The 23,822-nt window shown below is 38.3% G+C and overlaps 1 protein-coding gene across 1 annotated transcript in view; it reads right to left on the minus strand.

Moving 5' to 3' along the window:
• Positions 1 to 23,822, minus strand: part of RLF (RLF zinc finger) — an 83,066-nt gene that overhangs the window by 7,892 nt on the left and 51,352 nt on the right. Inside the window, exons 6-7 of the mRNA XM_027108972.1 lie at positions 7,727 to 7,863; positions 1,827 to 1,968 (exon numbers count right to left, since the gene is read on the minus strand). Of these exons, the coding sequence (XP_026964773.1) occupies positions 1,827 to 1,968; positions 7,727 to 7,863 (279 nt within the window). The remainder of the gene's footprint in view (positions 1 to 1,826; positions 1,969 to 7,726; positions 7,864 to 23,822) is intronic.

The raw sequence follows: 23,822 nt of genomic DNA on the forward strand, positions 1-23,822 counted from the left end.
ACTTTCCTACCCTTCAGGACAAATATAAACAAGGATTACAGTGGAAAATGTCCTAGACTGAGATGAAAAAGAAATGGGTTTTGGTTATACAAATGGACAGCAAATTCCTTGGTCTGTGTCAGAAGCCCACCTTCCCTAATCCTCTAGCATCTTTTCCATTTTTTGTGGTTCCTTGAGGTAAACAGAAATCTAAGATGACCCCCACTGACCTTCACTTTTGTATAATCTCCTTGCTTTGAGTATAAGCAGAACCTATAAATATCATTCCTATAATTATGTTACATTACATGGCAAAAGGGACTTTGCAGATGTAATTAAAGCCTCAAATCCACTGATCTTAAGACAAGTGGATTACCTAGACCTGACCTAATCACTCAAGCCCTTTAAATCTAGATCTGGAAGTCAGAGGTAGAGGAGGTCAGATTTGAAGAACTCCTAGTGCCTTTGCTGGATTGAAAATGAAGGAATGGCATGAGGGTGGCTTCTAGGAGCTGAAAACAGACTGTGGCTGACAGCCAGCAAGAAAATGAGGACTTCAGCCCTATAACTGAAAGGAACTGAATTCTGTCAACAATAAAAATGAGCTTAGAAGTGGATTTTCCACAGAGCCTCCAGATAAAAACTCAGCCTGGCCAACACCTCATTTTCAGCCTTGTGATACTGAGCAGTGAACCATGCCACACTGTGCTGGACTTCTGCCCTACAAAACTGTGAGCTAATAAATGGGTGTTAACTGAAGTGCTAAGTTGTGGTAATCTGTTATGCAGCAACAGAAAATTCATACTTCCCTTAAAGATTGGGAAAAAAACAACAACTTTTTAAAGGCCAGTTGTACCACTAATTTTTTTTAAACAAGGCAAGTTCTATAATTACTTGAACATGTTCTCTATGAGATAGGAGACACAACTTCATTTGCAGTGATTAGAAATAATTATCACCTAGCTTATCTGACCATGAATTTGCTTCAGACAACTTTTACCTTTTCCTGTCTTCACCGGAGAAGACTAGATACACGTATTTCAAATAAAGTATAGGATATGGAAGGTTACATTAAAGGAGATGGGAGGTATCAAAGATACAACTGTGCCTTGACTTTAGTATAAACAATCCCTGGATGTTGTCAAAGATGTAACCCATAAAACATACGCATAAACCATTATAGATATGGGTATATAGAGATCTCAGTCATGAGTAGGTATTAAAAACAAAACAGAAACAGAACATAGCATAAGAATCATCTCAAATCTCCAGGCTGGCAGTCTTAGCATACATTTATGGGGCTGAACTAAAAAAACAAGGCACTTCATTTCATTTTAGGAAATATTTATTTAAGAAAAACAAAAAACGAAAAAAACCTAACTTGTTTCCTAATTTGCACAGTTTATAATTTGTGTACAGTCGATTCTGGAAATGTTCTGTTAGTCTAAAACCTAGAATCTATCACTCCATCCTGAAGGAGCTGAAAAATACAATTTTACTTTCTTTCTTTATAATTATTATGTTAATTTGCAAACAAACATGCCTGTATAAAATACAGAACACTGTTCTAGGAAAAGGAGATATAGGGCGGTTGAGGTGACAACCAAGAAACATAATCTTTCCCTCCTCCAGTGGTCTGTCAAGTCAATCACTATTTCCCATGAAAAAAAATTGTAGATTCCTAGGAAGTAAGTCTGTAGAAACAGCTAGATATGTCCCATTCCATAACCTTATTAAACCCCATTATTTCTCATTTTCCCTTATTTAAAAGGAGTTTCCTGAGAAGTTATCTCCCCACTCATTTCTTCCCTCCACAACAATCAGCATAAAAAGCATAAATTACTCACTTCAGTTTGTATAACTCTAATCAGGCAAAATAAATGCTGCTGTGTTTTAGCTATGACACCAAACTGACGACAGCGCTCCAAAAAAGTGTCTATAGAAGGATCGATTCTTCTTTGCAGTTTACTCCAAAAGAGAGTCAATTCCCTATAAAAAGAAAGATTATGGTAAAACATTTAAAGCAACTGGTATTTGTTACCCCAATTTTTTGGTTTGTGAAAAAGTGACAGTAAGTAAAACCTAGAAGAAAAAAACTCTATATTCTGCTTCCTCTCAAACTAGTAAAATTATTAAGAAGAATCCTCCTTGAAAATTCCCCCACTTCTTTCTTCTTTGTACCTGGGCAAAAATAAAAACAACAAAAGACTACTTCCTTTATGCTGACATTTTCAAAGACTTACTTAGATCCCATCTTGTTCCAAAAGGTTTTACCCCTTACATTGGTAATTATACTGACTGAATTAAGCCCTGTCCTAGTGCGCAAGGATCATCAGACATCAATACGCTGCCAACAAAGTGTATACAACTATGAAATATTCTAATGGTATAGTACTTCACCACGTTAATCTCATGGGCCCTTTACATCTCTAAAATGTCATGATGCTACTTAGGCCTGTATCTTGGAATGATAATATCTTAAATATTACTAATAAAATTATTAAAATGGCACTCTTGGAAATGGCTAAAATACAAGAATCCCACAAATATTCATTATGAAAACTAAGAAAAGCTTGAAAAGAATAAGTTAAATAAAAGTACTGAATGGGCTAAGAGAAAACTCTAAAGGAAAAGCACTAGAAACTCAACAAATGCCCAGAATAGAAATGCTAATGTTAATATGAAATGTGAATTCAAGGAAAGTTCCTTAGCAAAACAGAAGAGAATGCTATCACTTTAAAAAACGTGACTGGGGACTTCCCTGGTGGGGCAGTGGTTAAGAATCCACCTGCCAATGAAGGTGGCACGGGTTCGAGCCCTGGTCCGGGAAGATCCCACATGCCACGGAGCAACCAAGCTTGTGCGCCGCAACTACTGAAGCCTGCACACCTAGAGCCCGTGCTCCGCAACAAGAGAAGCCAATGCAACGAGAAGCCCGCGCACTGCAGCCAAGAGTAGCCCCTGTTTGCTGCAACTAGAGAAAGCCCTTGTGCAGCAACGAAGACCCAACGTAGCCAAAAATAAAATAAATAAATTTATTTAAAAAAATTTTTTAGGGCTTCCCTGGTGGCGCAGTGGTTAAGAATCTGCCTGCCAATGCAGGGGACACGGGTTCGAGACCTGATCTGGGAAGATACCACATGCCGCGGAGCAACTAAGCCCATGTGCCGCAACTACTGAGCCTGCGCGTCTGGAGCCTGGAGAGGCCGTGACAGTGAGAGGCCCACGCACCGCGATGAAGAGTGGCCCCCGTTCGCCGCAAGTGGAGAAAGCCCTCGCACAGAAACGAAGACCCAACACAGCCAAAAATAAATAAATAAATTTATTAAAAAAAAAAAGTTTTAAAGTGACTCTTTTCTGTACAACCTCAATGGATACTGTGTATTTGTTAAATGATTTCCATTAAAAAATAATATTATTTTCATGAGCCTGTTTTAGAACACTAATATCCTATTATTGCTATTAACACAGACTATTCCAGGAAACGATACAAACCCAAAGCTTAAGAAATGAATACACCTCTTTTTATAATAGATTTAAAAACAAACATGTTTAACAGAACGTATTTTCTTACATTTTTAAGGAGGTAACTGGGATTCTCATATGGTAAAATTCTTACGTAGATATAAAACTTGCTTCAAAGATTGAAATAAATATGTCTCAAGACATATATGATTAAAGCTTATAATATTTAATGATGGAAAATTTGAGCTATATATAACAAGTAAAATTAACTTAAAATGCCTTTAAATATTTGTGTTTGGTGACTAGCATTGCTTTCCTAACCAGAAAAAGTAAAAACTGAGAACAGCTACCAGGCAGGCAAGTAACTGGGGTGACTGTTCATTTTTAAACTTAGAAGACTGCTTCATTCACATGTAAGCATGTTACTTATAAAACTTTAGAGAATAATGCAAAATTCTGAATAACGAAGGAAATGGAGAATTACATATGCTCTCAGATAAAGTAAGCACCTACCAAAATATATGTGAAACCTATGCTATCTGAAAAGAACAAAATTATCAAAGCTAGTAAAACCTGATTATGAAGATAAAGGGGAAAGGATATCTACTATCTAAAATTCACCAGCTAGCTACAAGTTTAAAGTTAGGCAAATCCGATAAAGTGATGAAAGGCAGGTTGAGAATTAAAGTCTCTCAAAATGATTTTTTTAAAAAAAATCAGAATGTCTAGGGCTTGATTTATTCCAAATTTAATATTTCAAACTCTAGTTAACTCCAAATAACCACGATCAAAAAAGAACATTTCTATCATGTGTTTTATATTTGTACACTTATTTCCACAGTTACAACTGAGCGATTTAAAACTATTACCAAAACAAACTAAAACTACTATTACCCACCCAAACATACAAACATGCCTGACACCATGAAAACCGGTGGATTACTAGTGAGAATGCCAAGATGTCACTTTAATCATCCATTCAAATCTGCACACTGGAACAATGAAACCACCAACAGCAACTTATAGCCTCCTGGATCATACATGCACTAGGACAATACTTCTTCAACCACTACAATGATGTGATTTTTTAAAAAATGGACCACCATTAAAGAATGTATTGAAAATGATTCTACTATATGGATGCTTCAGATGATTTACTGCACCCTCAAATTAGCCCACCGCCTACCTCAAGACAACAAATTATATACAAATTCATAAAAATTGGAGAGGAAATTTAGTTCTATTAATAGTAGGAAACACATTTTGGTAGACATCTAGCTACCAAGCAAGAACCTTAAACTGCACTGTTTCTGCAAAGCAGGAGGCCCACAATGTCAAACTGTGATCTAGAATTTAGGTATTTTAGAAATGAGGCAAAGAAAACTTCGTGGAATTAAGGAATGACCACTCCCTAAAGAGGGCTCCTGCAAATACAGATGATTCTCATGACTTCATTTTTCCTCTAAAAAATTCAGTTAAATAAAACATGAATGGATATCTGGATCTGGTCTTCGCCAGGTGCTGGGGACTGAATTGTAAATTAGACAACATACATGACGACCCTGGTATATCACAGTCTAGTTGGGAGAGAAGCGACACGAAATTACATCTGAAGAAACACAAACATACAACATAAAAGATTTAAAGCTCAGAGGTGTTACAGAAACCAAAGGTCAATCTATCAAATACTCACTGAAAGCTTAGTGTAGAGGTTTAAGGTTCAACTGTATCATTTTATTTTAAAGAAGCAGCAGCAATTACACATCTGTATGTACACTGTCCCATTCAAAAGGGTTATCTTTCTCACTTGCATGGCTACTCTAATTATGTTACCATTGCTAGACAAATATAGGGAACTCATTCCTCCAGCACTTCTTTGATTTTTGCAAATAGCCAAAAATCTTTCGGGGTTAAGCTTAATGAATAAGCTGAGTGATATACATTTTGAGATCAGTAATATGGTAATTGCTATAAAGTAATGATATATTTTATTGTAATTTGTAAATGTCTCTGAAGGAAATTTAAAAGAATAAAAAACTGTTTTGGGTGATAGTTACATAGTTTCCCTTTCAAATATCTTCAATGGTGACCAAATTCGAGAATGACACTTAATAAATTCTAATATGTGTATTTAAAATAAGTGCCTGCTTTTATTATCATATTCCAACTTTACTGTCATCAATAAAATACCAATTAATAAAGAATTTTTTTCTTTTCTAGACAAATACTCCCAAATAGCCTACTATCTTCAACACAGGACACCTCTAGCACAACAAAAGAATCTATCCTATTTGAACAGAATTCCTGGGACTCATTTTCCTTAGTAAAATTCACTGTTTTTATGTTATGGCTATGCTAACTCCAATATCCCACTACCACCGCCTCCCCACCCACCCACCCCCAAAGCCTTTGAAAACAACAGAAGGGCGAAAAAAATGTTTTAAAATTCTAAAATTTTATATTCTATTTCCCTCTGAATTGCTTGGAAGAAGCTTACTTTTAACAAAGTGTGAAGTGATTTAAGATTTTCTTTCCTCTCCTTTACTCATTATAGCTCCTCAGGAGGCCAATAAGAGGGAAATCCCTTTTAATCCCTTCCTGCTGCAGGAGAACAGCATTAATCCTAGACTCACTAAAAAAAAGGGAAGCTATATCAAGAATATTAAAAGAACTGCGTGACTATAGTTTGAAAAACACTTTATAATCTGTAACACATCCCATATGTGATTTAATGTATTCTTTGCACTAAAAACCTCGCTATAGCTAGCAGATATTTTTTTCATTATAGGCAAAGAAAACAACTGTAAAAAGAAAAAATAGGGGTTATTCCACAAGTAAATACATCTGCTTTACTGAGGTTAAATCTCTAATGAATGAAAAACAAATTCTTCTACTTGATAATGATCAAAAATCTCACTGCTCTGCTAAAATTCTTTTTACTTATAGCACCTTTTTTTTTTTTTGGTTAGCTAACAAAATGCCCACAATGATATTTAAGCCCCTATCCCAGTATCTCCTTTCTCAGAGGAGATATAAGTCTGGCACAGAGGACTTAGCAGAAGACTGCGATGTGAATTCTGTCCCTGTGCCAAGAAAACAACTGCACAGAAGAAAAGCACTGTATTAGGGGTCAAAACGCCTGGGCTTTACTCTCTCTCTACCACTTTAGCTCTGAGACTGTGGGCAATTATAAGACTTCTCAGATCCTGTTGATCCTCCACTGCCTTATCTGTACAATGATTATTAGGAGGATTGGGAGAGATAATTTAAGGAACTCAAATAGTATTTGTATAAAAATTAGTAAATAAAAAGAAATACAGCAACATAAAAAATACTAATAATTATAAAACTTTATAGATATACACAGATGCTCCAAAGGAAGATCAATAAGGGCTGAAGTATATGAAAGGTTTTATTAGGTTTTCCTATATACAAAATGCTTACTTCCAACTTCAAGCCATTCTTAGAAGCTCCTCTAGTCAAGGTTATGCAAATCCAACCCATTCTTTGAATTAAAGCTCAAATACTACCTCCTCCCTGACACCTTCCTTAAACACTGGTATACAGTGAGCACCCTTCTCTAATCTCTTACAGTGTTTTCTGTACCACTAATCTGATACTTATCCATAGAGTCTTGCATTTTAGAGGTTTCTTGTGTACCACATTTGTCCTGCTGTCCTAAATAGTTTCAATACAGTTAGGATGAAAGAACCAAGGGTTACACTTACTGTGACCTTTTTAGCAACTAAGTACTCTGTAGGCAAACAAGATATAAATTGAATTAAAACCAAATAATGCAATTGTGCTAAATAGTACCAAAGTTGCAAAAAAAGATTACAATTCAAATGGGTTTCCTTCTCTAGTGCAAGTTTGACCTAGAAACCTAGATAATTAGTGAGTTTCCAAATAAGACGGGAAAAGTGACTATCAGAAGATGTAATAAATGTAAAGGAAAACAACCTAACGCCAATTTGGTTTACACGGCCACAATTTTATCTTCAAAGAAGAAGATATATATTGAAGTTAACAGACAACTCTCCATGGAATAATCAAGAGGAGCTCAGACTTTTTACTCTTTCTTTATTTTTGGACTCTCCTGGAAAAGATTAAACCAATAATATTTTTAATTGAATGGTTTAGCTTTTAAGAAAGATTTAATTCTCATGTCATCATTTAATCTGCTTAGTCTTCAAGTTTGAAATAAACCAACATTTTACATAAACCCTAAATGCTATATACTATGTACTAACAAATAAAGGGAATAAAAACTAAATATACTTACCAAGAACAATATACACTTGCAGTTTGGAGCTGCTGGGTAAGGTAAGTCGTACAAAGAACAAATGCTGTGTTATCCTGACCCTCGGATTCCAGATTACATATGATGTCTAGTACCTCCTTGCAGTCGACCTTTGCAATCTATCAAAAATGAGATGACTAAGTCAAAAAGAAAATGGTGACTTTTCTGTAAACTTTGTTATATAACATGAAGCTTCTTTGTAACATTTTCTATCTTTGGTAATTGATGAGGCAAGAATTAAGGGAGATATAATTTTCTTCTACTAACTAATAGCTGAGTCTTCTGGAATAAAAATTTCATATAAGAAATTATTAAACAGAGAAGAGAACAGATGCTATGAGGAAGTTTCACTGCAGTCCCAACACAGATAAAACATTTTTGTACAGTTAAAAAAATTACTCATGAACATTGTTACTATATAAAAGAATCAAATTATGTATAACTTCAGGTTATTTTCACCTTTAGTACCATCAACTTTTTTCCCCCTGTTTTTTCTTTCTTTTTCAATTTAATTCAAGTCCCTCTAGTTATACAGAAAAATAACAAGCTTACCCTTACTCCCAGTAGGGCTAAAGGAGGCCAGCTGAGAAACTTTTAAATATAAATACTATATCAACATATCATTTTTTCATGTAATTAAGGAAAAACTATTTTGTATAACTGAGTTTTTCACACAACTAAAACACTTTTCGAAACACATCTTTTTCATTTACACTATTTACAGGAATCTTAAAAAAAAACAAAAACAACCAACCTCTGGGCAAATCAGTAGAATTTTCCGGGGCTCTTTTTGTATAGTGGTAAAACAGTAGATTAAGACTTCTGAAGACCCTTTCTCACTCTCTATTTTATCATTTCCCTGTCTTAATAAACAGAATATGAAGAACAGAGTCTATTTCATGACTGTGTCAGCATTATAAATGTCAATTATACTAGGCACCAAATATACAAAACAGTGATACTTTCAGGACAAATGAAGTGTGTATCAGGGCAAATGAGGCATATAGAGTTTAGCTCATCTCCTTCCAGAGTGCTATGCAGAACCACTCTGGTGGTTCTAAGTCTCTAATTTTAGTTACACCCTCAGGTAGGCAAAGAAAGGCTTCTTTCTCAGCTTAGCTCAAATGCCATTTTCTCACTGAATCCTTCCCTAACTGCTAAAAGCACGTTTGAATCCCTGGCAAAAACTCTACTCTCAAATTCTCCTTTGTAGCATTTACCACAGCTGCAATTCAATCATTAGTTGAACAACTTATTAGCATGTCTTCTCTGCTAGAATATAAAATCCATGTGGTCAGGATTATGTACATCTTGTTCAAAACTCAGCACTTATCACAGTGTCTGGAACATAGAAGACACTCAGTAAATACGTGCTGATAAATGGAATAAATGAATCAAGTTTAATTTAAAGGTAAAAAGTTCATGTTTAAAAAGTGAAACTTATTTAATACTGTGTTTTCTAATCTTTGGAAAGACAATGCAATGACATAATAAGCAGTGTAGTGCAGTGGTTAAAAGCAATTATTGTAGAACCAGACTATATATACATTCTCTTCCCAGCTCTATAGCTACTAGCTGTGTGATCCTGGATAAGTTACGTAACTTCTCAGTAACTTAGTGCCTCAGTTTCCTCATCTTTAAAATGGGAATAACAGAACCTTCCTCATAGTTATTATAAGAATTTTTAACATGTTTCAGTACAGCACAGTGACTATAGTTAATAATACCATATTGCATATCTGAAAGTTGCCGAGAGTTTATCTTAAAAGTTCTCATCACAAGAAAAAAATTTTTTGTAACTATGTATGGTGACAGATGTTATCTAGCTTTATTGTGATGATCATTTCACAATATATACAAGTACTGAATCACGATGCACACCTAAAACTAATATATGTCAATTATACCTCAATTTCTAAAAATGTGCTATGTGTACCTATTAGAGCTAAATTTAAAAAATATATATGTTTTAAAAGGGATTGGCAGGGCTTCCCTAGTGGTGCAGTGGTTAAGAATCCGCCTGCCAATGCAGGGGACACGGGTTCCAGCCCTGGTCCGGGATGATCCCACATGCCGTGGAGCAACTAAGCCCGTGCGCCACAACTACTGAGCCTGCGCTCTAGAGTCCGCGAGCCACAACTACTGAAGCCCACGCGCCTAGAGCCCACGCTCCGCAACAAGAGAAGCCAGCGCAGTGAGAAGCTGGCGCACCGCAATGAAGAGTAGCCCCCGCTCGCTGCTACTAGAGAAAGTCCGCGCGCAGCAACGAAGACCCAGCACAGCCAAAAATAAATAAAATTAAATTTAAAAAAAAAGGGATTGGCAAAAAGGAAGCACTTTAAAAGTGCTGTTAAAAATTGTTTTCATTGGGCTTCCCTGGTGGCGCAGTGGTTCAGAGTCCGCCTGCCGATGCAGGGGACACAGGTTCGTGCCCCGGACTGGGAAGATCCCACATGCCGCGGAGCGGCTGGGCCCCTGAGCCATGGCCGCTGAGCCTGTGCGGCTGCAGCCTGTGCTCCGCAACGAGAGAGGCCACACAGTGAGAGGCCTGCGTACCGCAAAAAAAAAAGAAAATTGTTTTCATTAAAAGTAATAAATAAAATGCTAGACAAAAAAATTGTTTTCACAAAATATATAAATTTTAAAAAGAAAAAATAAAAAAGAAAGTGAACCTTAAGAATACTAGAAAGTGGGCTTCCCTGGTGGTGCAGTGGTTGAGAGTCCACCTGCCGATGCAGGGGACACGGGTTCGTGCCCCAGTCCAGGAAGATCCCACATGCTGTGGAACGGCTGGGCCCGTGAGCCATGGCCGCTGAGCCTGCGCGTCCGGAGCCTGTGCTCCGCAGCGGGAGAGGCCATGGCAGTGAGAGGCCTGCGTACCGCCAAAAAAAAAAAAAAAAAGAATACTAGAAAGTATTTCAAAAGATCACTCTCAGATGCAAAATCACTCGATGTAAATTTGTATCTAACGAGTATTGGGAGGGAAAGTTAAGTTGTTAAAGCCTAAACATAATTAAAGTTAAGCTCAGGTTTCAGGGAAAAGAATAACATCATACATTATGAAGATGGAATTATACTGATGCCCTAAACAACCATATCCTCATCCATAGCTGAATGAATCAGAAGGGTCATGCAGAGAGGAAATGCTCACCACAGAGCCACTTCAAATTGTACTGACTGAAGGACCAAAGTGAGAATTCACAGCAAGTAAAACCAGCTGTTCCAGAACAACCACCACCTACCATCCACACCATGTTAAAGCTCCTGCTGAAAACCAAGAATTCTAAAATTCAATTTTGGCAGCAATATAACATCTCCAAGCTGAGAAATAGCATGAGCAGCTCTCTATGCCAGACATATAAATCAGAATGGAAATAACACACAACTTATACTTCTAGAATATTTTTTATCCATTTCAAATAACTTTTATTGTATTTTCTCATTTTATCAACATGGTAAGATCTGTAAGACTGGCAAGGCTTTCTGGATATATATCTGAAAGAAATGACTTGAAATCAGTATAGTTTTTAGTTTGATTAGCTTCTATTTATTAGATTTCTCCTGATTATAAAAATGTTTATAATAGAAAACCTGAAAAATATAGAGAATAAAAATTAGCCTTAGATCTTACAACTCAATAATAACCAATGTGAGTTTTACTCCAGTATTCTGTCTATACACACTAACTGTATAGCAAACAATATATGACTACTGCAAATATGTACCTATTTTAAAGAAAGGTTGGATTGTGTTGATTGTATACCTGTTATTTTACCCTAATATTCTGGTGTGACTTAAGCAAGAGTTTTTATCAGTCCACAAGACAGACAGGAGAGGGTAAGTGGATTGTCGAGGCAAAGAGAGCAATAAGGAGATGTGAAGAAGAAAAAAAAAAAGGCAGTGATGGGGCCTCCCTCGTGGCGCAGTGGTTGAGAGTCCGCCTGCCAGTGTAGGGGACACGGGTTCGTGCCCCGGTCCGGGAAGATCCCACATGCCGCGGAGCGGCTGGGCCCGTGAGCCATGGCCACTGAGCCTGCGCGTCCGGAGCCTGTGCTCCGCAACAGGAGAGGCCGCAACAGTGAGAGGCCCGCGTACCGCAAAAAAAAAAAAAAAAAAAAAGGCAGTGAAAAAGTAATAATAATGATAATAATACTTCTAAATCTTATACAGCATTACTATATGTCAGGTACTGTTCTACAAATTCACATAAACATCCCCAGATCTACCCCAGATAATCTGGCTCCAGAGTCCATACTCTTAGCCACTATGCTACAGTGAGATGCTTTAACAGTGGAAATGATAATACCTTATTACTGTGTGCTCTTTGAAGGCTTGGAATATGGTGACTGTTCTATGTCCAAGGGTAGTCAATAAACGTTTACTGAATCAAAATGAATGGATAGTGAGCAGAACCAGCCAAGAACTCAGAAGCATGTGAAAGACTATTCAGGCTCATTCATTCCACACCATGTTCTCACCTTAAGCCTCTTTCAAATCCTCACCAGTCCCCTCAGATCTTTCCTTATCAAGGTCTACCTCATAACGAAAGTCTGATAAACTTAATGATACAAAAATATAAATCATGCGTAAGCACTATCAATGACATTGGAATTCACCAGAATCAAAAATTTTTAGGATACAGACAAAAAGTGGCTAATGCTGGGAACTCAGGTGTCAAAGATGAAAACATATCACCTTACCCTATGAATTTTTTTTTTTTTGCGGTACGCGGGCCTCTCACTGTTGTGGCCTCTCCTGTTCAGGAGCACAGGCTCCGGACGCGCAGGCTCAGCGGCCATGGCTCAGGGGCCCAGCCGCTCCGCGGCATGTGGGATCTTCCCGGACTGGGGCATGAACCCGCCTCCCCTGCATCGGCAGGCGGACTCTCAACCACTGCGCCACCAGGGAAGCTCCACCCTATGAATTTTATATATAATGGTTACATACTTTCCTGCCAGCCCTGGTGCTGAATAAGGAATAAAAACAAAGAGTTGGACTTAACAAGAATAATGGCTTAAGGGCTCCCCTGGTGGCACAGTGGTTGAGAGTCCGCCTGCTGATGCAGGGGACACGGGTTCGTGTCCCGGTCCGGGAAGATCCCACATGCCGCGGAGCGGCTAGGTCCGTGAGCCATGGCCGTTGAGCCTGTGCTCCGCAACGGGAGAGGCCACAACGGTGAGAGGTCCACATATCACAAAAAAAAAAAAAAAAAAGAATAATGGCTTAAAATTCTCCTGTGACAAAGCACTTAGAAATCCTGGATAAAACACAACAAATATATACATAGCTGAAAACACAACAAATAAATACATAGCTGAAAACTCAAGAAAGAAGTTTAAGTGTGAATGGACAACTGCCTTAACTTGCTGGGTTATAGATAATTTCACTAAGAGGCTTGGGTTTTACAAGTCGTGGTTAGGAGATGATAAAGCCTGAACCTGAGAAGTTGGCACTGAGCCCTTTGGCATAAAGTTGGAACCCCTGAAGAACTAAAAACTCAGAGAAAGTGTAGACTAAAAAAAGGTGGGCGGGGGGGGGGCAGGGATATAACAGGAAAATGTATTTGTCCACCTCAACCTGGGTTCTTGTGGGATCAAAAAAATTTTGAGAATTTATAATCTTTCCTCGTTCAAACTTGGAGTCTGATATAATACTATTGTCTAAAAAACCCAAACTGAGAAAAACAAATAAAATAAAAAGAAGATTCTGGCTGGTAATATCTTTAAATCACCCGGCAGAAGCAAACATAAACATGATTTATACAGATATATGCTAACTAAGGCCTATGAGAATTCTAAGACATAAAGTATTCCCTACCCCCACTCAACCCGCCAAAACTGAGGCTCACAATCCCAAACTATACAAAGCACAAATAAACAAGCCACTCCAGAAAATGTCAGCACATACAATAAACAGCAAGATTAGACGCCTGAGAATTGCAGATTACAGAATGCACAGCACAAAGACTGAACCCTAACCATGGACTTTGGTTGGTTAAAAAAAAATTAAATAAGGGCAATATGAGTTTGATAATAACTCGGGAAAAAGAGAGACAGAGACAAAAACATGGAAGAACCTTCAATGCCAATCTGAAGCCAATCTGAAAAGGCTACATACTATATGATTCCGACTACGTAATATTCCGGAAAAGGTAAAACTATGGAAGCAGTAAAAAAATCAGTGGTTGCCAGGGGCCTGAGAGGAGAGAGTGAGGGATGAATAGGTAGAGTATAGGAAATCTTTAGGGCAGTGACACTATTCTATATGATTCTGTGATGGTAGATACATGTCATTATACGTTTGTCAAAAGCCATAGAATGTACAACACCAAGAGTGAAGCCTAATGTAAACTACGCATTTTAGTAAATAATAATGTACTGGCTCACCTACTGTAATAAATCTAACATACCAGCTGCAAGACGTCAATAGGTGACTCTGGGGGTGAGGGAGAACATATGGGAACTCTGTACTTTCCACTCAATTTTTCTGTAAACCTAAAACTGCTCAAAAAAAAAAATCTAACGATTAAAAAAACCCTTTGATCATTTAAAAAATTAAATTGTCTTTTGATTACTGATTATTAAAGAGTTCTACATGTATTCTGGGCTCAAGTCCTTTATCAGATTATATTACATATATATGGTTTGCAAATATTTTCTCCCCTTCCGTGGATCAACTTTTCACTTTCTTGACTGTGACAAAGTTGGATGAAGTCCTATTTACTTTTCCTTTTGTCACCTGTGTTTTTGGTGTCACATATAAGAAACAACTGCCTAATCCAGGGTCTTAAAGATTTATTCCTATATTTTCTTCTAACATGTTACAGTTTTAGCTATTACATTTAAGTCTATAGGTCATTTGGAGTTAATCTCTACGTGTGGTATCAAGGGTCAAACTTCATTCTGTTACAAGTAGATACCCATTTGTTAAAGAACGAACTACTGAAAAGATTATCCTTTCCCCCATTGAATTATCTTGGCATCCATGTAGAAAATCAACTGGCTGTAAGTGTGAGGGCTTATTTCTAGACTCTCTCTTTTTTTCTTTGGCTGCACCACACAGTATGCGGAACTTCCCCGACCAGGGATCAAACCCATGCCCCTGCATTGGAAACACAGAGTCTTAACCACTGGACCACCAAGGAAGTTCTATTTCTGGACTTTCAATTTTAGTCCATTGATCTTTTCGCCTACCCTTTTGCCGGGAAAACACCGGCTTGATTACTGAAAATTTTTAGTGAGCTCTGAAATAAAGAAGTGAGTCCTCCTACTTTGTTCTTTTTACAAGATTGTTTTGGCTATCCAGGGTCCCTTGAATTTCCACATGAATTTTAGGATCATCTTATCAATTTCTGCAAGAGAGGAAGGCAGAATTTTGACAGAGATAGCATTGAATCTGAGGATCATTTTGAGGAACACTGCCATCTTAACAATACTATCTTCTGGCCCAACAACACGGGATGTTGTTCCATATACTTAGCTTCTTTCAACAACGTTTTAAAGTCTTCAGTATACAGGGGCTTCCCTGGTAGCGCTAGTAGTTGAGAGTTCGCCTGCCGAAGCAGGGGACTCAGGTTCGTGCCCTGGTGCGGGAAGATCCCTCATGCCGCGGAGCGGCTGGGCCCGTGAGCCATGGCCACTGAGCCTGCGCGTCTGGAGCCTGTGCTCCGCAACGGGAGAGGCCACAACAGTGAGAGGCCCGCGTACCTCTAAAAAAAAAAAAAAAAAAAAAAATTATTCTGGGCTTCCCTGGTGGAGCTAGTGGTTGAGAGTCCGCCTGCCGATGCAGGGGACTCGGGTTCGTGCCCCGGTGCGGGAAGATCGCACATGCCGCGGAGCGACTGGGCCCGTGAGCCATGGCCGCTGAGCCTGCGCGTCCGGAGCCTGTGCTCCGCAACGGGAGAGGCCACAACAGTGAGAGGCCCGTGTACCGCAAGAAAAAAAAAAAAGTCTTCGGTATACAAACAAGTCTTGTACTTCTTTTAAAAAATTTATTCTGGGCTTCCCTGGTGGCGCAGTGGTTGACAGTCCGCCTGCCGATGCAGGGGACACGAGTTCGTGCCCCGGTCTGGGAAGATCCCACATGCCGCGGAGCAGCTGGGCCCGTGAGCCATGGCCGCTGAGTTTGCGCGCCCGGAGCCTGTCCTCCGCAACAGGAGAGGCCACAACAGTGAGAGGCCCGCGTACCACCAAAAAGAAAAAAAAAAAAAAAAAATTATTCTAAATATTTTATTCTTTTTGATGCTATTGTACATGGAATTGTTTCCTTAATTAAATTTTTTGTACTGTTCATTGTTAGATGTACATAAATAAAAATGATTTTTGTATATTGATCTTATTAGGATCATTTATATACAAGATCGTGATATATGCAATTTAGAAATACTTATACATCTTCCTTTCCAATCTAGATGCCTTTTAACTATTTTCTTGCCTAACTGCTCTGGCTAAAGCTTCCAGCACAATATTGAATAGAGTGTCAAAAGCAGACATTCTTGTTTTGTCCCTGATTTTTGGGGAAAACCACTCAATCTTTCATCACTAAGTATTATGTCAGCCGTGGGTTTCCACAAATGCTCTTTATCAGGGTGAGGAAGTTTCCAGCTTATTCCTAGTTTGCTGAGTGTTTTTAACACGAAAGGGTGTAGGATCTAGTTAAATGCTTTTTCTGTCTCTTGTGACAAACATGTAGCTTTTGTCTTTTATTCTATGGCACAGCATTTACATATAACCTACGCACATCCTTCTGTATACTTTAAATCACTTCAAGAATACTTATAATACCTAATACAATGTAAATGCTATAGAAATAGTTGTTGGAGGGGGCAAATTCAAGTTTTGCTTTCTGGAACTTTCTGGAAACTTCCCCTGAAGATTTTCAATCCACAGTTGGAGGTGGAACCCATGGATACAGAGGGCAGACAGTACTCCTTTTTCTATACTGCTGGATTTGTTTTGCTGGATTTTGTTGAGGATTTTTGCATCCATATTTGTTACAGATATTGGTCTGTACCTCTCTTTCTCTTGTTATCTTAGTCTGGTTGTGGTTATCGGATAATAATGGCCTCACTGCATGAGTTTGTAAGGATTCTGTCCTCTTTTATTTTCTGGAAGACTTTGCGAGGGACTGGTGTAAATTCTTCTGTATATGTTTTGTACAATTGACCAGTGAAGCCATGTTGGTGTGGGCTTCTCTTTGTGGGAAGTTTTTAAATTACCCACTCGATCTCTTTACTAGTCATAAGTATATTCAATTTCTTTGTGAGTTAATTTCAGTAGTTTGTTTCATTCTAAGATTTGTCCATTTCATCTAAGTAAATCTAACATTTTGGTGTATAGTTGTTCATGGTATGCTCTTATAATCCTTTTTATTCCTGTAATATCATTAGTCATGTCCTTTTATTCCTGATTTTAGTAATTTGAGTATTCTTTTTTTCATGTTCAGTCTAACTAAAAGTTTATCAATTTTGTTGATCTTTAAAAACAAACTTTTATTACTTTTTGCTATTGATTTTGTATTCTCTATTTCATTTATTTGTACTCTAATCATTATTATCTCCTTCCTTCTGCTAGCTTTGGGTTTAGTTTGCTCTTCTTTCTAGTCTTTTAGGGCAGATGGTTAAGTTATTAATTTGAGATCTTTTTTTTTGGCCACACTTGCGCAGCTTGCAGGGGGATCTTAGTTCTCCGACCAAGGATTGAACCTGGGCCACAGCAGTAAAAGCCCAGAATCTTAACCACTAGGGCACCAGGGAACTCCCAAGATCCTTCTCTTTTTAAGATTGACATTGTACAACTGTAAATTTCCCCTAAGTGCTGCTTTAGTTGCATCCGATAAATTTCAATATGTTGTGTTTTCATCGTTCATCCCAATGTGTTTTCTAACTTCCCATTTTTTTTCTTTGATCAATTGCTTATTTTGAGGTGTTGTTTAATCTCCACAGATCTGTGACTTTCCCAAATTTCCTTCTGCTACTGATTTCTAATTTCATTCCACTGTGGCCAAAAAACATACTTTGTATGATTTCAATCCTTTTAAATTTATCAAAGTTTGTTTTATGGCCTAACATATGTCTATCCTGGAGAACGATCCACGTGCATTTGAGAAGAATGTATATTCTGCTGCTCTTGGATATTCTATAAATGTCTGCTAGGTCTAGTTGGTTTATAGTACTGCTCAAGCCTTCCATTTCCTTCTTGTCTAGTTGGTTTATCCACTACTGAAAGTGGGGTATTAAAGTCTCCAACTACTATATTTGAATCGTCTATTTCCCCCTTCAACGCTGCCAGCTCATGTATTTTGGGGCTCTTCTGTTCCTCAGATTGAGTAATCTCGATTGACTTCTTTAAGTTTGCTAATTCCTTCTTCTGCTAATTCAAATCTGACGTTGAGCCTCTTCAGTGAATTAATTTCAATTATTGTACTTTTTCACTCCGCAGTCTCTATTTGGTTCTTTTTTTCTATTTCTTTACTGCTATTGTCTACGTCTTGAGACATTTTTCTCATACTTTTCTTTAGTTGCTTTAGTTCTTTGAATATACAGTTAATCTTCATTATTTGCAGATTCTGTACTTATAAATTAGCCTACTTGATGAAATTTATTTTTAACCCCCAAGTTCAATACTCACAGTGTTATCACAATCATTCACGAACATGCATATAATGGCAAAAAATTTGAGTCCTCTCTTGAGCATGCTCCCAGCTAAGGTCAAACAAGGTGTTGCTCTGCCTTTTTGTTTCAGTTCTCATACTGTAACAAGTATCTTTTTCATGTTCTATTTAGTGCCACTCTTTAATGTTTTTGTATTTTTCACTGGTGATTTCACTGTTTAGAATAGCCCCTAGTTGTAGTGCCAAAGTGCTGCCTAATTTCCTAAGTGCAAGAGACTGTGATGTGCCTTATGGAGAAAATACATGTGTTAAATAAGTTTCAGGGGGCTTCCCTGGTGGCGCAGTGATTGGGAGTCCACCTGCTGATGCAGGGGACACGGGTTTGTGCCCCGGTCTGGGAAGATCCCACATGCCGCGGAGCAGCTGGGCCTGTGAGCCATGGCCGCTGAGCCCGCGCATCTGGAACCTGTGCTCCGCAACGGGAGAGGCCACAACGGTGAGAGGTCTGCGTACGGCAAAAGTTTCATGCAGGCATGAGTTACACTGCTGTTGGCTATGAGTTCAATGTTAATAAATCAATAATATAAATTAAATAAGGTATCTTTAAATGGAAGCACACATAAAACAAGGTTATGTATTGATCATATGTGACGAGAGGCTTGCAGGAACCTAACCTTGTATTTCCCCTAGGAGGAATGGATTCAATATAAGCTAATGCAGTGTTTGCAGTGACTATATAGAACATAACTACCACAAATTGAGTGTATTTGCAACAACTGATTTAAAGTTCCTTTTCTAGCAAGTCCAGCACCTGGGCATCCTAAGTTTCTGTTGGCTGCCTTTTTCCCTGTGTATGGACTACCATATTTCTTTATAATGATAAGTGGATATTTTAAATAATATATTGTGGCAACTCTGGAAATCAGAATCTTTCACCTCTTTGGGGTTTATGATTGTTACTGTTTGTTTAGTGACTTTTTTGGAATAATTCTGTAAAGCCTGTATTCTTTGTCATGTGTGGCCACTACAGTCTGCTTGGTTAGCTTAATTCAAGATGTTGAATATGTTGCTTAAATGCCTTGAACAAGCAAGTCTCTCTGCTTTTGCCAAGCAGCTGTGTGTGTGTGTTGGGGAATCCTTTCAATATTTCAGAAGGCAGTTTAAAGCTCTAACCTGCCCTTCATTTCCTACTTGTGTGAAGCCTCAAGGTAACCAAGAGGTGAGGGATTAGAGCCTTCTCGGGTCATTCCTTGACAGACATACAGCACTATACATTTGTGTTACCTGCCAGAGTACTAGGAATATATCAGAGGTTTTCTAAGTCCTCTATGGACATCTTATATCCCAGTTTTTCTTTTTAATTTTTTTTGTCAGTCTTGTTAAGCCCAACTGGTAATTCCTCCTCAGACAACTGTCATGTTAAACAATTACCAATCATTATTTTTGATAAATGCCCCGGGACAGAACTTTTGGTAGAGTGAGCTCTGAGTCAAATAAAGACAAATCCTGAGAACACAGCTTTTCAGAAAGTTGCCAAGTAGGTCAAATAGTGACAATTCTGTGGGGATGGGCTTTTGCAGAGTTCCAAAACCATTCTGCTTCCTCGGGTGGCTGCTAGGCTGCTGGTTTTCAAGGTTACTGTGAAGCTAGGGAGAGGGAAATGAGAAGTAGAGCAAGTTAAAATGCCACCAAGCTCACTGTTCTGAGATTCATGCGTTTTTCTTGAATAAAACTTCCAGGATTATGGTAAGCCTTTAGTTAATTTCCAGAGTTCTACAAAGTTAATGCCCTCCACTCTCTGGTTTCAAATGCTGATAACTTGGAACTCAATTTCCAGCACAGGCCTTTCCCCAAGCCTCACATTGTGTGAATACTGTCTGCTGTTGCTCTCCTTTGTGTCTTTTCACCTCTGTATTCCCAGTGCCTAACACAGTCTCCAGTGAATATATATTAAATGACTGGAAGGCATGACTGTATTATTTCTTACAATAACATCCGAATCTAATATTATCTCAAAATAAAATGCCTAATTTCATTTAAAAAAGAAAAAAGATCACCTCAGCTATTGCAGAGAATGAATTTTGGGGACAAGAACAGATGCAGTTAGAAGGCTTTCACAATAATCAGCGAATTAAACAGCAATGGTATGACAGGTAGCCAACTGGCATAAGAGAAGGTGGGTAGAGATGGCTTATTTGTCTTCTTAAGTTATCTTCATGCTTAGGCTAACCAAGGTAAACTAGTATTCTGGCCAGTGCCATTACTGGAATATTTTAACATTTATCTTTCTCTAGAACTATGGTTTTCAATCTATTATTTTCCTGATCAGTTCCGGGGTATAATGCAAATAATTTGTTCCTAATAATGGATTTTAAAAAACAAGCTGGTAAATGGTTTTTTCAAAAAGGAATCAAAGTGGAAGTTATCCACATAATAAGATTTCTCTCACTTGCATCCCTGAGTAGGAGAAAGGGTGGAGTCGGTTAGCAAGCCTCCATTTCATGTAACCCTGGGTATACTTTGGAGAGAATCATCCCTGTTAGGTTCATAGACATCACCTGGAAAAAAGGTTGTGCTTCTAAAAACCAAGTTTCTTTTAAACTGCAGCAATACCACAGACCAACACTATGATATTGAGCGGTCACTTGTATGTTTCCTAAAGATATAAATGGTCACTGATGCTTCTAGTTAAATCCTATGACTCTGAGTATCTGAGAGAAGCCTGAATTGTCCTACTGAATTCTTGAAAATGACTGTGTCTGACTAACTCTCCATGATGACCCCTCCAATATAATCATGTATCAACCACAACACCCACACATAACCCATGAAAGTAACAGCAGAGATGAGATCCAAATATATACTAAGTTTTAGGAAGATGTCTCTTCAAAGCTTTTTAAAAGAACTCTGCTTTCGGAGATAAAATATTTAAATAGGCAAATCTTGCACTTCTTCATAAAGGCTTCTACCTTTAGTGTATTTTCTGAAAGTACATCTCATTCACCATATGACCATAAGGATACATAAAGTAATATTATCGATTTTAATTTTAATTATACACTTTATTATTCCTTGTTCAGGATCCATCTTAATGTTATTTAAGGTACATCTGGGGACTTCCCTGGTGGTGCATTGATTAAGAATCCGCCTGCCAATGCAGGGGACACGGGTTTGAGCTCTGGTCTGGTAAGATCCCGCATGCCACGGAGCAACTAAGCCTGTGCACCACAACTACTGAAGCCTGCAGGCCTAGAGCCCTTGCTCTGCAACAAGAGAAGCCACCGCAATGAGAAGCCCGTGCACTGCAATAAACAGTAGTAGCCCCCTTTCGCCGCAACTAGAGGAAGCCCGCGCGTAGCAACGAAGACCCGACACAGCCAAAAATAAATACATAAATAAAAATGTAAAAAAAAGGTACACCTGGAATCTCTATGCTGTTGTTTACTGTTTCTTCTACTCCCAAACTGGATTCCTAATGGGTCCTGTTTAAGTGTCTTTGCTCTGTTTATCATTTATATACCTAGTGACTGTGTCAATTCCCAACAGTGTTAGACTGGTGAGTAAATCGGGTCCTGTTTGTCTTTTCCTTTCCTCATCAAGAGAAGAAGCAAGCCTTGTAACCACATCAAACACTGAAGATGCAGTTCATTCAGGGATCAAGACTGAAATGAACCACTTCTTTATCTGTGCCAAGAACTCTGCAGACAGATTTCTTGCTCTTCATAATAAGAGAAGTGCTTCATGTCTAAAACATCATTATCCTTTATAATATATGTGGGAAACTTGACCTTTGCAAAGATTTCCTCTTTCAGTAATAAAAAATATACACATAGGAAACATCCACTTGCGACACTAGGCCATGGCCAAGTCTGTAACTTTCTTTAAAATCCTTTCATATGTAGGGACTTCCCTGGCGGTCGGTGGTTAAAGACTCCACACTCCCAATGCAGGGGTCCCGGGATCGATCCCTGGTCAGGGAACTAGATCCCGCATGCCGCAACTAGGAGCTGGCACACTGCAGCTGGGGATCCCACACACCACAATAAAGATCCCTCGCGCGGCAACAAAGATCGCCTGTGCCACGGCTAAGACCTGGTGCAGCCAAATGAATGAATAAATAAATATTTTTAAAAAAATCCTTTCATATGTAAAGTGAATAACAGTGTCATCTCATCCAATTCTAAATAAGGTATTTACAACCTAGAACTTGAGGATTCCATGGAGTTCTAAATTTGGGGTTCTGAATTCTGGCTTTCAAGCTGACCCCATCAATTAATCTTAATTGTACGTGTTTGGCTAAATCTTCCCCAGCAGAGGTTTCCTATTACACACACCCATTATTGTGATACCCACAGGTGCCAAAATATAAGTACTTTTATTCCCAGTTGTTACTCAAGTTAATTTGACTCTTCTCCTGAACTCAGCTGAAGTAGATGGCAAACGTTGTGTATAACTTTGCTGCCTTAGAACATGTGCTGATTTTAAACTCCAATTAACGAACATCTAGTGATTCACTGGTCCTTTCCCAAAGCAAATTTTTAAAGATTTCTTTAATTCTGCTCTCACTTGCAAAAGAAAGCATCGCTGGATAAGAGACTAATTATGATGTTACCGGTGTTCCTTTTAAAATAATTTTATGATGTGTGCCCAATGTTGTCACATTGACATATTTAACAAATGAATCCCAATCATTATAAAAATATTTTAAGTTGCACCTATACATAAATGTATAACTATGAATGGAATGAAAATACCACCAAAATGTTTCCTGTTAGAACATGACTCATCAGTGTTTACCAACTAGAAGTAAGCTGTACAGTGTAAAGAGAGCTGGCCAGGGAGCCAGGAGATCTGTGTTCTAGCATGGGCTTGGACTTAATAATTAGCTTAATGAAGGTAGGGCCTTGGAAACATTACCTCTTGGCCTCAGTCTCACCATTGGTAAATCATGGAAGGTTAGACTAAATGATATTTAATGGTTTTAATACACTAGGAAATCTGAATCTTGCATAGCAAAGGTCAGCAAACATTTTTTGTGAACACCCAGACAGAAAATATTTTCAACTTTGCGGGCCAGATGGTCTTGGTTACAGCTATTCAGCTCCGCCATAGTAGAGCAAGACCAGTCATAAACAATAAACAAATAGGCGTGACTGTGTTCCAGTAGAACTTTATTTACAAAAACAAGTAGCTGGGTGGATTTGATCCACAGACCACAGTAAATCAGATCACATTTCCAATAACCCAGTTCCTTGCATTCTCCACAAATCTGTTGAAAGGAATTAATTCTATAACTTCAGGAAGAAATCCTGTTTTCTTGATTTGTTATTAATAAACCAGCAAAGATCCTGTACAAAGCATCCCATATCCTCCCTGTTCTCCCATACCCCCTTCTTCTTTGCCATTCTTGTCAGTAGCAGAGCAACCCCATTCTTCCAGTCTCCCAGGTCTTATGAGTCTCTTAAAG

The sequence above is a fragment of the Aethalodelphis obliquidens genome, unplaced genomic scaffold, assembly GCF_003676395.1.
Source record: "Aethalodelphis obliquidens isolate GAN/ISIS:26980383/991018 unplaced genomic scaffold, ASM367639v1 scaffold9, whole genome shotgun sequence".
NCBI lineage: Eukaryota > Metazoa > Chordata > Mammalia > Artiodactyla > Delphinidae > Aethalodelphis > Aethalodelphis obliquidens.